We start from the raw sequence: 11,719 nt of genomic DNA, 5'->3' as shown, positions 1-11,719 counted from the left end.
AGAATAGCTTTCCTGGCAAAAAGGCCTTGTCTCTACTGACAATATCTAGATGTCTTAAAAACACATTCTGTAAAAGCACTTTTGTTATATTCAGATTCAATATCCAAGACAAACTCATGTACACTGGAGGTTTAAAAACACATTTATTTTATTATCAGAATCTAAAAATAATTCGTGTGGGGTTGGGACCTTTGAGAACCATCACTTTCAGGCATTAGCACATATTCTTCTCACAAATTCTAATGGAGTTCCAGCTTCTGGGGGCCAGGGCCCTGTGCAAGGACATGGAAGAGCAAAGCAAATTCCTGAGCTTGGTACAGTAGATGTCAAAGTACTTTAGGCCCTTGAGCAAGGTAGGAGTTGAGCAAGCAAGAAGGAAGTGATTGGGTAACAGTCACTGTGCCCTGTGCCAGAAATGTCAGAAAGTGATTTGCATGAAAGTGGAAAAGTGGCTATGACAAATTCTACTTTGCAATAACTGGGATTGGTTTTGCACACCTGGATGCACACCTTCCCTTACCCACTGTGCATTTTACACTCAGAGAAGAATACTTGAAAGCAAGTTTCAGCAAGAAGCTGGAAAGGCCTCCCAGGAAGAAGGTCGAGCTCCGGGGCATTTGGCAATACTCCACAGTGAGAGCAGATGGGGCAAGAACGTGGGGAGGCTGCAGGTGTCTTTGGGTGTCAGGAGTGGTAAGAGGAGCAGGCGCTCCAATGAAGACACAGAGATGGAAGAAGTACGGAACTACGGAGTAGTTCATCTGTCAGAAGGACGGGGAATAAAATAGCTCCTGGAACTGGGAACTCCAAGTTGGTTGTCCTCTGGGTTCTGTCTCCTGGAGAAGGCCCTCTTGGTTGAGACTGTCTTCTCACTGATGCTTCATCACCTCAGCCAAGCCTGGCTCAGGAAGCTGGGTATTGAAGTAAACAACTCCTGGGCTTTGTAGACAACTTCCCTGGGCAGCAAAGTGCCCAGTGGCTGCATGGGTGACTACCAATGACACTTCCAACTGTCCCTCACAACATCGTCCACATGGTCACAACAGCAAAATCACTTTCTTATAACCACATGATTCCATGTTATTCCCATGGATCCTTGGACACATTAACCAAATGGTGCTATAAGACAGAAGGAGCAGAGAGGACATGATACTGATGGGTGGACTCAAATGCTGGAAAAATTTTAGTTACAGGTAACAGCTAATAAGCTTAGTAATCAATGTATATAAAAAGCTACTGTTTCAGGAACTGGAGGTATGACCCACCTTGACTTCAGGAGACCATAGGCAGCTCCACCTTTGTGCCTCAGGAGGACTGCAGGCAATTCAATATGGTATCTGAGCCATTACACTCTTAGTTTGAGACAACCACCGCCCAAGACACAAAGACCACTGCCCAGGACACAGATGAAAGAATGCTGCAGCTTTTACCTGATTAACTACTCCCCTGAATTCCAAATTCCTTACCTACACTTTTATTCTCCTTATAAAAAGGGTCCATCTATAATGGAATTTAAGATGGTCTTTTAGGGTACAAATCTGCCATCTTCTCAGATCTCTGACCATCTGAATAAAGCACCCATAAAGATTCAATCCCTGTCTTTGCTTATTGGTCTGGTAGGTGACAGGCAGCATGGGCACTGGCTTTTCCGGTTTCAGTGCCAGCTTGCGGTACCTCCCTGGGATGAGGGAATGGGCACGGGCTCCTCACTTCCACACTGGACGCTCCACACTGCCATCATTTACTTTATCTATTGAAATCGTGAGAGTCTATGTGAAGATGTCTTCCTTACAGGCATTAACATTCAAGTGATGCTTTCTGAATCATTTCCTAGTGTATCTTCGAGACCTGACCCCATTCTATGATTCCCAAAGTGCTCCAAACCCTTCTGGACCTTCCTACCACCATGAGCCCACCATGTGCCCTGCCCCTGCTCAGCTTGCAGGAGGTAGTGTTTTCAAGGGCTTGCACCTCCCCCCGAGGCAGACAGAAACTGCTTGACCCGGGGCCGAGGGAGCCCTGTGGTTCCTACGGCTGTGTGAAGTGCTGCCGGAGGCTTGGACTCACCCCTGCAGTGCTCTTCAATGCTAGTCTGGTGTAAAGGGGAGGTAAGCATCTTCCCTAAAAGTATTCAGGCCAATTGTTTCTGAGGTTGTAAAGACATTATTCTTTATGTTATCTTCTAAACTGACCTTAAAAAGATATAAAGTCAACTTCCGGCCAAGATGGAGGCATAGACAGACATGCTGCATCTCCCTCCACAACTAAAAAGAATACAACTACCTCAAAACTAGAGAAAACCAGAAGTTCCAGAAAAACCAAACTGCATGGAAGTCCAGTGAACAAAGATATAAAGAAGAAATACTCATCCAGACAGGTAGGAGGGGCAGAGCCAGGACAGAGAGGATGTGGTGTGGTGGCGGCGGCAGCGGCATGCTGGAAGAAAGTACAGTCACACATTTTAAAAAGTCAGGAGGGACACCTGGGGAGTGTTCCCAGCTCCTCACCGCACCTCACAGCTCACCATCCCAGCACTGGGGAAAATCATTGCTTCTGACTGTGCAAACCAGTGGGGATTGGGGAGGAGGCAGAAACTGCCGGTCTCAGAAGAGTCCTCTTACATAAAGGGCCCCCACAGTCCTAGAATGTCCGCAGATCCAGCCACACTGGGAACGACCGCCAGGGCAGCAGCTAGAGAGGTGCTAGTCCGGTGCGGAAGTGAGAGAGGTGCCTGGAAAAGGGGTGAGTGCTGAGCAGGCGGCATTGTTCCCTCTCAGACCCCTCTCCCACATACAGCGCCACAACGTGGTGAAACAGGTCACCTGTACTGACCAATTCCTAAGGCTCTGCCCCTTACCACGTAACAGGAGCGACAGCTCTACCTGGGACACAGAGGCAAACAAACATAGGAGCCTATCAGAATGAGGAGACAGAGAAGTATGGCCCAAAAGGGGGAATGGATCAAGGTTCCAGTGGGAGAACTAAATGACGAGGAGATAGCCAACCTAACAGATGCAGAGTTCAAAACACTGGTGACAAAGATGCTCATGGGCTTGACAGATATGCTTGAGTATAGTAAACGCATAAAAGAAGAAGTGAAAGCTATGCTAAGGGAAACGAAGGAAAATCCACACAAAACCAATGGCGAAGAGAAGGAAACCAGGGTTCAAATCAATGGTTTGGAACATAAGGAAGAAAAAAACAGTCAACCAGTGCAGAATGAGGAAGGAAGAACTGAAAAAAATAGGAAATTTTCCCAAATTTTGCGAAGGAGAAGGACATAGAGGTCCGGGAAGCACGGAGGGTCCCAGGCGAGCTTGACCCAGAGGGGACCACACCAGGATGCATCATGATTGAGATGCCAAAGGTGAAAGATAGAGAGTCCTAGAGGCAGCAAGAGAGAGGTCGAGAGTTACCTATAGGGGAGTGCTGATAGGACTATCAGCAGATTTCTCAGAGGACACTTTGCAGGCAGGAAGGGACTGGCAAGCAGTATTCAATGTGGTGAAAGGCAACCTGCAACCAAGATTACTCTACCCAGCAAAGCTATCATTTAGAATGGAAGGGCAGATAAAAGTGCTTCCCAGACATGGTCAAGCTAAAGGAGTTCATCATCACCAAGCCATTATTATATGAAATGTCAAAGGGACTTACTTAAGAAAAAGAAGATCAAAACTATGAACACTAAAATGACAACAAACTCACAACTATCAACAACTGAATCTAAAAAATAAAAACAAAATCCAACTAACTAAACTAGAATAGGAACAGAATCATAGGTATGAGAATCATCTGGAGTGTTAACAGCTGGGAGGCGGAGGGGGAGAAATGGGCATATAGTGCAGGGATTAAGAAGCATAATCAGTTGGTACAAAATAGACAGGGAAGTTAAGAATAATACAGGAAAGGGTGAAGCCAAAGAACTTATATGCACAACCCATGGACATGATCTAAGGAGGGTGGGATTGCTGGAGGGAAGGGGGGTACTGGGCAGAGGGGAGCAAAGGGGAAAAAAATTGAAACTACTGTAACAACATAATCAATAAAATATACTTAAAAAAAGATATAAAGTCAGAAAACTTTTTTTTTCCATTTAAAGTTCAATTTATTGGGGTAAATTGGTTAATAGCATTATACAAGTTTCAGCTGGACATCTTTATAATACACCTGTGTACCCTCCTTGTGTGCTCACTGGAAGTCTAGCTCCTTCCCTCACCTGGTATCCGGCCCTCTTTACCTTCTTTGTCCCCCTCTGGTAACCACCATCCTGTTGTACCTACAAGGTCTGTTCTTTCATTTTATAACCCACATACGAGAGAAATCATATGGTTCTTATCCTTTTCTGTCTGACTTATTTCACTTAGTACAATACTCTCAAGACCCACCCATGTTTTCACAACAATTCATCTTTTTTATGGCTCAGTAATATTCCATTGTACGTATATACAAACCACATCTCCGTTGCCCAACCACCTGTCGAGGACACGTACGTTGTTTGCATGTCCTGGCTATTGTAAACAACGCGGCAGTTAGCAGTGGGGTGCATATGTCTTTGTGAATAAGTGAAGAAAACCTTTTATGTATCTGAACTATTTCCATCATAGGTGGGACGGGGGTGTCTGTGTACTGGAGGGTGCTCCTGGGAGGACTGCCTGTTGAGTGTGAGGGCAGCAGGATGGGGCAGAGAGGATGCTGAACTGTGAAGCCATTGCCAGAGGAACTGACCAACTGCACAAGCAACTCTGAAGTTGGGGTGGCCCTTTAGATACCCCAAACTGGGGCAAGGAGGCTGGGCTTTGTACCCCCTCACTGGCTGCAATTTCTGGGGGAGGGACTCAACTGTGGGGGGAGTGTCTCGGTCCTAAAGCGCGGGGCTGGGCAGTGCACCACAATATCCACTAACCCCTCATCTGCCCACCAATAATGAGACCAACATTATTTTAAATTATTTATTTTTTCTATAGTACATTGCATTCAAATCATACAACAGTCTGATACTTTTTCCCCCCTCAAGCACAACTGATACTCATTTCAGATGCTTTTTCTTTCTTTCCTTCTTTTAATCTTCCAGTATGGACAAAGATACTCACACTTTAATGGACAGAAGCATCATTCAGAGTTTATTAAAAGTATAGCTTCCCAGGTCCCACTCCAGAACTTGAGAATCTGGAGTGAGATCTAGGGATGCAAAATTTTAACCGGCCCCCCTATCCCCAACAATGCTGCTGCAGGTGGTCCTTGTACCATTGTTAGAGGACTCCTGCTTAGGACTTGTCTGTTATCTATTGGAAGCAGTTTCAAAAAAATCCAGGAATAATTAAGTATACAGAAATAGGTCTTCTATAAAATTTCCACATAAAAATAATGGTATTTATTTACAAAGTTTGAGATGCTACAAAATATTACATTGTATTAGGCTAGGTACTCCAATCTCATAAAGTCTACATTAGGCAAGTCAGATGCGGGGTTTGCATTTCATTTTCCCCATATTTTGCTTTTTTAAGCTGCTTAAAGCAGGTGGCACCGTGATGTTTCCTTCATGCAGGAAAGAAAGCAGAACTATACCCTTTGGAAATAAAACTGAATGGCACATGATCAGTTACCTCCAAATGAGAAGGTGAACCACAGGTGATTTGAGCTCACAGCCTTTTTCTTTTTCATCTATAAGTTAAGTGTGATGGTGGTGAACAAAATACCTCGAGGAACTTAGTACTGAACTGTGTCCACAGAACTGGGGCCTCCTGACCAGCCAGTGCCATTAGCTGGCTGGTAGTTCTGAGTTCGGGGACACCGGCAGGCCAGACCTGTCATGATGCTACTGGGAAAGAGAGCTGTGACAGCTCCCAAGTGTTTTAGCAGAAAAGTCCCCAGAGACCTTTTAATATGAAGACAAATCTGACTTCAGTCATGAACAAGCAAAATCAGGCCATTTGTCATCAGACTGTGCCAGGCATGTGAAGATGACACGTGAAACTGACAAAATGATGGGTTTTAAAACCCAAACATAATCTGGGAAGTTTCCTTGTTATGTCAAGATACACACGAGCAGAAACAAACTACTGTGGCAGAGAAGGGTAGCTGGCGACTCAACCTCAGGTCCCTTACCAACGACCAGCGTGCGCGCCAGTCTCTGCCCAGGGAGACGTTTCTGCTCAGGTGTGACTCTAATCCTGGGGTCTTCTGCATTGAGAGAGGCCCAACACTGGCACCGCAGCCTCACGAGCACAGTCCCACTTCCGCTCTTGGCTGTTTAGCACTTGGAGTGACCCAGTTGAGGCTAATCCCAAAGCCACCCCGATGTCAGGATGGTGGGGAGGGCGTGGTTTTCAGGAGGCAAAGCGCCAATGTCTCTGTGGTTTGTTGAGAATAGCCAACGAGTTACAAACATAGGTAACATGGCTGAGTAAGCATTAGACTGTAAATCTAGACTGAGGTTGAGCCCTCTTTTTACCAAGCCCGGTGGTGTGTTTGTTACATATTGAATTGCACATTCAAAGCAGCAGCTTCAGTCCTGCCGGGGCTTCTGGGACCCTGGGAGGAGGGGATTCTGGGTCGTGGTGCAGACTCTGCCACACAGGCTGAGGGACGTTAGACGAGTGACTTTGTCATGAGTGGGGTGGAGATGTTCTCTCCCCTCCTGAGGCTGTTGGTGGATAAGGGGTGAGTCCTACCTGTTTCTGCTACGGTGCCTCCCAATGCAGCTAATCAGAAGGGAGGACCCCAGTCTGATCTGCTGGATTAGCAAGGGGTCAAGATCACATTGACATCCCCGGGCCTTTTGCAAAGCAAAGGCCATGCAAGGAGACAAACACAAGACAAAATCAGCGAGTCTGCCTCCTCCTGTATGGACAATATGGTCAATGGACGCACACCTGCTACCAGTGAAAGCTTCTCTGCTTGTCAGGAATTCCCAGGGCGCTACTGAAGGGTCAGTTTTGCATCCCCCTTTCCTCCTCAGCATTGTGTGAGTGTAGAGGTGTGTGGAAAACTGGATCCCAAAGGTTACCTAAGCATAATTTTTTGATATCTTGGTTGTGTAAAGGCGCTAATTCCCAAGAAATATATGTGAATATTTAGCCAATTTTTTAAAGATAAAATTTTAGAGTGTTGGGCACAAGTGTAAGTTAAACTAACTGAACATTGTATGGACTGTGAATCAGAGGGCAGGGAGGCACTTTTCTGCAGGTCCCTCCTCATCTCAGGGCAGGCCCCGGGGCACACAGTGGCCTTCAGTACCTTTGTGTGGATGCTCATCGGTGCTTGGGAACCATGGCTTTGGGTACGTGAAGATGGGGAACCTATTTGGGAAAATGGTTCTTATGTAGCCTTTAGTTCCACTGACACCAGACACAAGCAGAATAAAAGATGACCTTTTATGTGTCTAATATAAAAAGTAGGTCTTCATGTATCCAATAACTTGTAAAACTGGAAGTAAACACCTAGAAAAGTGGTTACTTTTCCACCTTTCGATTGGAAGGTAACAAAGCTGATAATGAGAACTTCATGGGTTAGGAAGAATCTTCTCTTGATTTATGAATACTGCTGGTAGCTGAGTTTGATTTTCTTTCAAACACTAAAAACTCTTTAACAAACTCAAAAATGTATGCTTAAAACTGGAACAGTGTGGCCTTTGCAATTCAGTAGAGGTTCCAAGTGCTTGTTACCAGATAGTGTGTTGTGGTCAGACAGTAGAGACATGTCTGTCAATGGTCTGACTCAGAACCAATGTCACTTTCTCTGGAAGGGTTTCCCTGGCCACCCCCAGCCATCGCCCGTCGTCCCCTTACCCTGTCGTGTTTTCCGTAGCACTAATCAACCTGAATGTTTTGTTTTGTATTCAAACAGGGAAGGACGAAACCTGTACATTCACTGGTCTATGGCAACACAGATGTCCACCTCACGGATATTTGGGGGTATGGATGCGCTTCTTTTATATGCCTGAAAGGACAGAGCTAGAGGTATTTAAAGGGCCCTTGAGGTGAATCATTGATAAGGCAAAACAGGGTGCTTTCTCTGTGTGGCTAAGGCAGAAGCAGCTGCGGCAGGTCCCTTCCTTGGCTAACCCTGGCCCCGTGAACACCCACCTGCCCTGTATTCTGACCGTCCCAGGCACCCAAGTCACAGCTATGCTTGGAGCAGCTTTGCTGTCCCCATGATCCAGGTAGCCGAGCTGTGGGTTGATAGCCAAGTATGGAGGTCTGCGTGGCCAAACTGACCCCTCCTCGGTGAAGCACCTCCATCTGAATGACGGGACGGTGGCAGGGGGCGGGCTAATTTGTGTTTGAGGACTGACCTTGGCACTACTTTTCAAGTACAGCAGAGTGTGGTTACCACTGTGAATTTCACTGATGAGGGAAGTTATTCTCTTTCATCCTGTTAAATGGCAGAAACCACATCAAGTTTTCTCCCCACCACTTTTACATAGGAATAAATTGAAGGAAACAAAACCTATGGTCATCATCTGTCAAGGTTCCCAGGGCCAGCGGGCATCAATGAGGTAGGAATCACGTTAGCTGCTCCTTTCCCACAGTCCAGCCAAGGCCCCCCAGGACTGTTAAGGCAGTTTGCATCAGCGTTTACAGCAGGTGCTTTCATCATCTTGTCACATGAAGAATAAGCGATGAGAAGATTCACAGTGGGGGAGGGGGAGGAGAAGGTAGCCTGGGCAGGTGCCTGGTGCTCAAGCAATGCCTCACCCACAGGGCAGGCTGGTGGCCACAAGTGCTGACAGAGCAAGAACTTACTGGCTGAATGATACTATACACTGGAAGGGGAAAAAATAAACTGACCCTCAAGGCAGAAAAGGCCTCTTGAACTCCCCCCAAATCAGAGTGTGACCTTTACCTCCTGGGAGGAGTCCAAGTGCATGCACACCTGTGTGGAAATAACCCAAGGGGTGCCCCTAATAAAGACGCCTAGATGTTGTAATCACAATTTCTTAATTTTTTTCACTTTGATTTCCATACGAAATTGTGCCTGAGTGCTGAACTTTAGACCCAGATAATCTGCTTAGGGGAGATGTAGAATAATCGAATTTATCTTCCTAAACATCTCAGCCTAGTTTTCTGCTCAGGTAAGGCTTTCTCTACACCAGTGCCGTGTACTGGTGATCACAGGGCACTCCATCGGATGTCCGCAGCAGCAACCCAACAGTACTGAGGAGCAGAGGCCATTTCCGGCCCAACACCACGCACCTACGCTGGGATGGCCAATGGCGGGGCACCAACAATAATGAGTCTTTGGTTGCTTTCTTTTAAACCTATATTTTATCAATTGAAAACACTACAGCAGCAGTAGCAGGAGAGAGGAGAGGAGAGGAGGGGAGGGGAAGGGAAGGGAAGAGAAGAGAAGGTAAGAAAAAAGAAGAGGAGCAGTTTCCCAAAAACTCTAGCAAGGACTGCTATCTGGTAGAGCACAGGTTATGATTAATGTCGCTGTTGTGAATGTTGATGCCCAGGTCTTGGGACCTGTAGCATAATACTTCGAAGACTAAGAAGCTAGCCGTGGCCCTTGGCCTCTCCAGGTCCCTGCTGGGCCCCCTTCGAGTACAGAGATGACAAAGCAGGGGTTAGTAAAGGAGGAGGCAGCCTTTTAAAGCACAGTCAGGAAGGAAGCCCGGTTTTTCCTGCCTGCAACTGACGACCTTCTAGTCAGGTGTTTCCTGGAGGCCCATGGGGAGCTGCCATGGCCTTGGCAGTCTTGGATGCCCCATCCGCCCAGCCTAAGAGATGTGCCCCAGAACTCAGGCTGAGACAGAATCCCCTAAAAACCACCTTTCTCTCTGCCCCCTGAACACTCTGAGCCTGCACAATGGCTTGTTTCTGTCGGAATGAGTTTCATCTCAAAGAGCCTTAAGTTCAAGGTAGGTGTATGTTTTGGTGTATTCATTTCTATGGGCCACTCCAACTCTGAGGTGCCGCTCCTCCCCCTCCAGCTCCCGAAGAGCACAGCGGCAGAGCTGTAAAAAGGCAGCACGAGGCACCTGCACTTACCCATGGGATTCAGGAAAGGGCTGATCTGGGCTGAGCGCAGGGCTGGGCCTACCGGTGCTAGATGCTTCATCCAGGGGCAAATGCAAATGATTCAAGACAAACATGTAGTTAACTTCCCATTATTATTTGCTCCTTTTCAAGGCCTCAATGTGAAATTAAGTTGGGGTTTGGCCACGGTGGCAGATGTCTCCACACTGCTCTGCTCGGAGAGGCAGTCACTGTGAACACACCAGTGCAGTGTCCCCGGTGGCATCTTTGGCTATGAAATAACACACTAGCTACTCCATGACTAGAAACAAACCATCTGGAGAGTTCAACATTTTTTGGCTGTTTCTGTGAAATGCTACAGTTTGAAATGCAATTTACCCAGGAATAAACTCAATAAGGTCGTTTTGATGAATGAAAACATATAAAAGGTGACATGTATAGGAAAACACTGCTATTCATATTCTGGAAATAGACTTCTTTTAAAAGTAATGACATTTGGTTCATTTTCATCAATTGCACACTGGGTGAAGTCACACAATTACTGCAGGGAACTGTAAGCAAGCAATTCGGTCAAAGGAATTTGTTTCTTTGTTTAAATGAAAACGCTGTATGAAATGCATAGCTTTGATTCAAATTACAGGTACGATTTCCTTCTCCATAAAACTCCGGATTTAGGATGCTGGCAAAAGGCAGTGCTGGCAAAGTATTTAATGCACGTGGAAATGCTATTCTATTTTGGCTTCCAGAAATAGCCCTAAAAAATTCTATGCACCAATGCATTGGCTAATAACAATCATTTCAGTTTTACTATAAATTATTCTAAGTGTCACTTAAGTACTTAAGAATTAGCGCTCGCTCCTTTCTAGAAGCCGTCTAAGGCAGCTGATGCGTGAAGCACCTCAACGAGACTTTCCACTAGTTCAGCAGTTCAATCCCTGCTCCTTAGGCCATGGGATTGCCATCTACACCTGCCACTGTACAACTGCCCCCTCCCTGACACTGGGAGCTTCTGTGTTCATTTGTGCCTTGTAAGGGAGAGAAACATGATCAGTGAAGACTGTTCATTGTAGCAATCATAGTTCTAAGGAGGGTTACATGGGAGTAGGGGACAGAGAGATCCCACCTCACAGAAGATAAATGGGCTTCATTCATGCTGCCCAGTTCTCCCGGGACGGTCCCTGCTGCCCCCTCAGAAAGCTCGCTTTGTTGGAGGTGACCTCTTGCTCTGTTGCTCAGAGTTTTCATTCACACTACATTAACTTGCATCTCGAACGTGTCAGCCTGCATATAATTTGCTTGTTGTGTTTCCCTAGTTTTCACTGGACACACGGTGCAGACAAAGGCAAGGGCTGAAGCAATCATTTCAAAACAAGAGCTCACACTAAAAACACACATGAGCATCAAACACTAACACGTGGGTTTCGTCCTGTCTTTATTCCGGGGAGGAGGAATCTTCCTCCTCTTCTTCCTCGTCTTCGTCGTTGAACGAGCAGGGGGTCTCGCCTCGGGACTCGGAGCAGTGAGAGGCCGCACTGCTGGACTGGTGGCTGTTTGGGGCAAGGAACTGCCCGGTGGCTAAGGCCACTTCAGCATCCAAGCATAACCCCTGGTTTACACTAGCAAACAATTAGAAACATACAGGCTCATTAATGTGGTGTACGTTCTGGGCTCTGTTGAAACACAGCAATAAAGCGTGGGAAAGGAGGTGCCCCTGGGAAGCTGGGCCAAAATCTGCGAGG

The 11,719-nt window shown here is 46.5% G+C and overlaps 1 protein-coding gene across 9 annotated transcripts in view; it reads right to left on the bottom strand.

Moving 5' to 3' along the window:
• Positions 1–10,095: 10,095 nt before the first annotated feature.
• Positions 10,096–11,719, bottom strand: part of TFDP2 (transcription factor Dp-2) — a 184,240-nt gene continuing 182,616 nt past the window's right edge. For all 9 annotated transcript variants that reach the window (XM_090284233.1, XM_090284231.1, XM_090284234.1 and 6 more), the window contains one exon: positions 10,096–11,596. In XM_090284233.1, the coding sequence (XP_090140359.1) occupies positions 11,413–11,596 (184 nt within the window). In that variant the 3' untranslated portion in view covers positions 10,096–11,412. The remainder of the gene's footprint in view (positions 11,597–11,719) is intronic.

This window comes from Furipterus horrens, unplaced genomic scaffold, assembly GCF_987537825.1.
Source record: "Furipterus horrens unplaced genomic scaffold, mFurHor1.1.pri manual_scaffold_7, whole genome shotgun sequence".
Lineage (NCBI taxonomy): Eukaryota > Metazoa > Chordata > Mammalia > Chiroptera > Furipteridae > Furipterus > Furipterus horrens.
The sequence above is the reverse complement of the archived record's forward strand: the minus strand, read 5'-3'. Positions and strand labels throughout refer to the sequence as shown.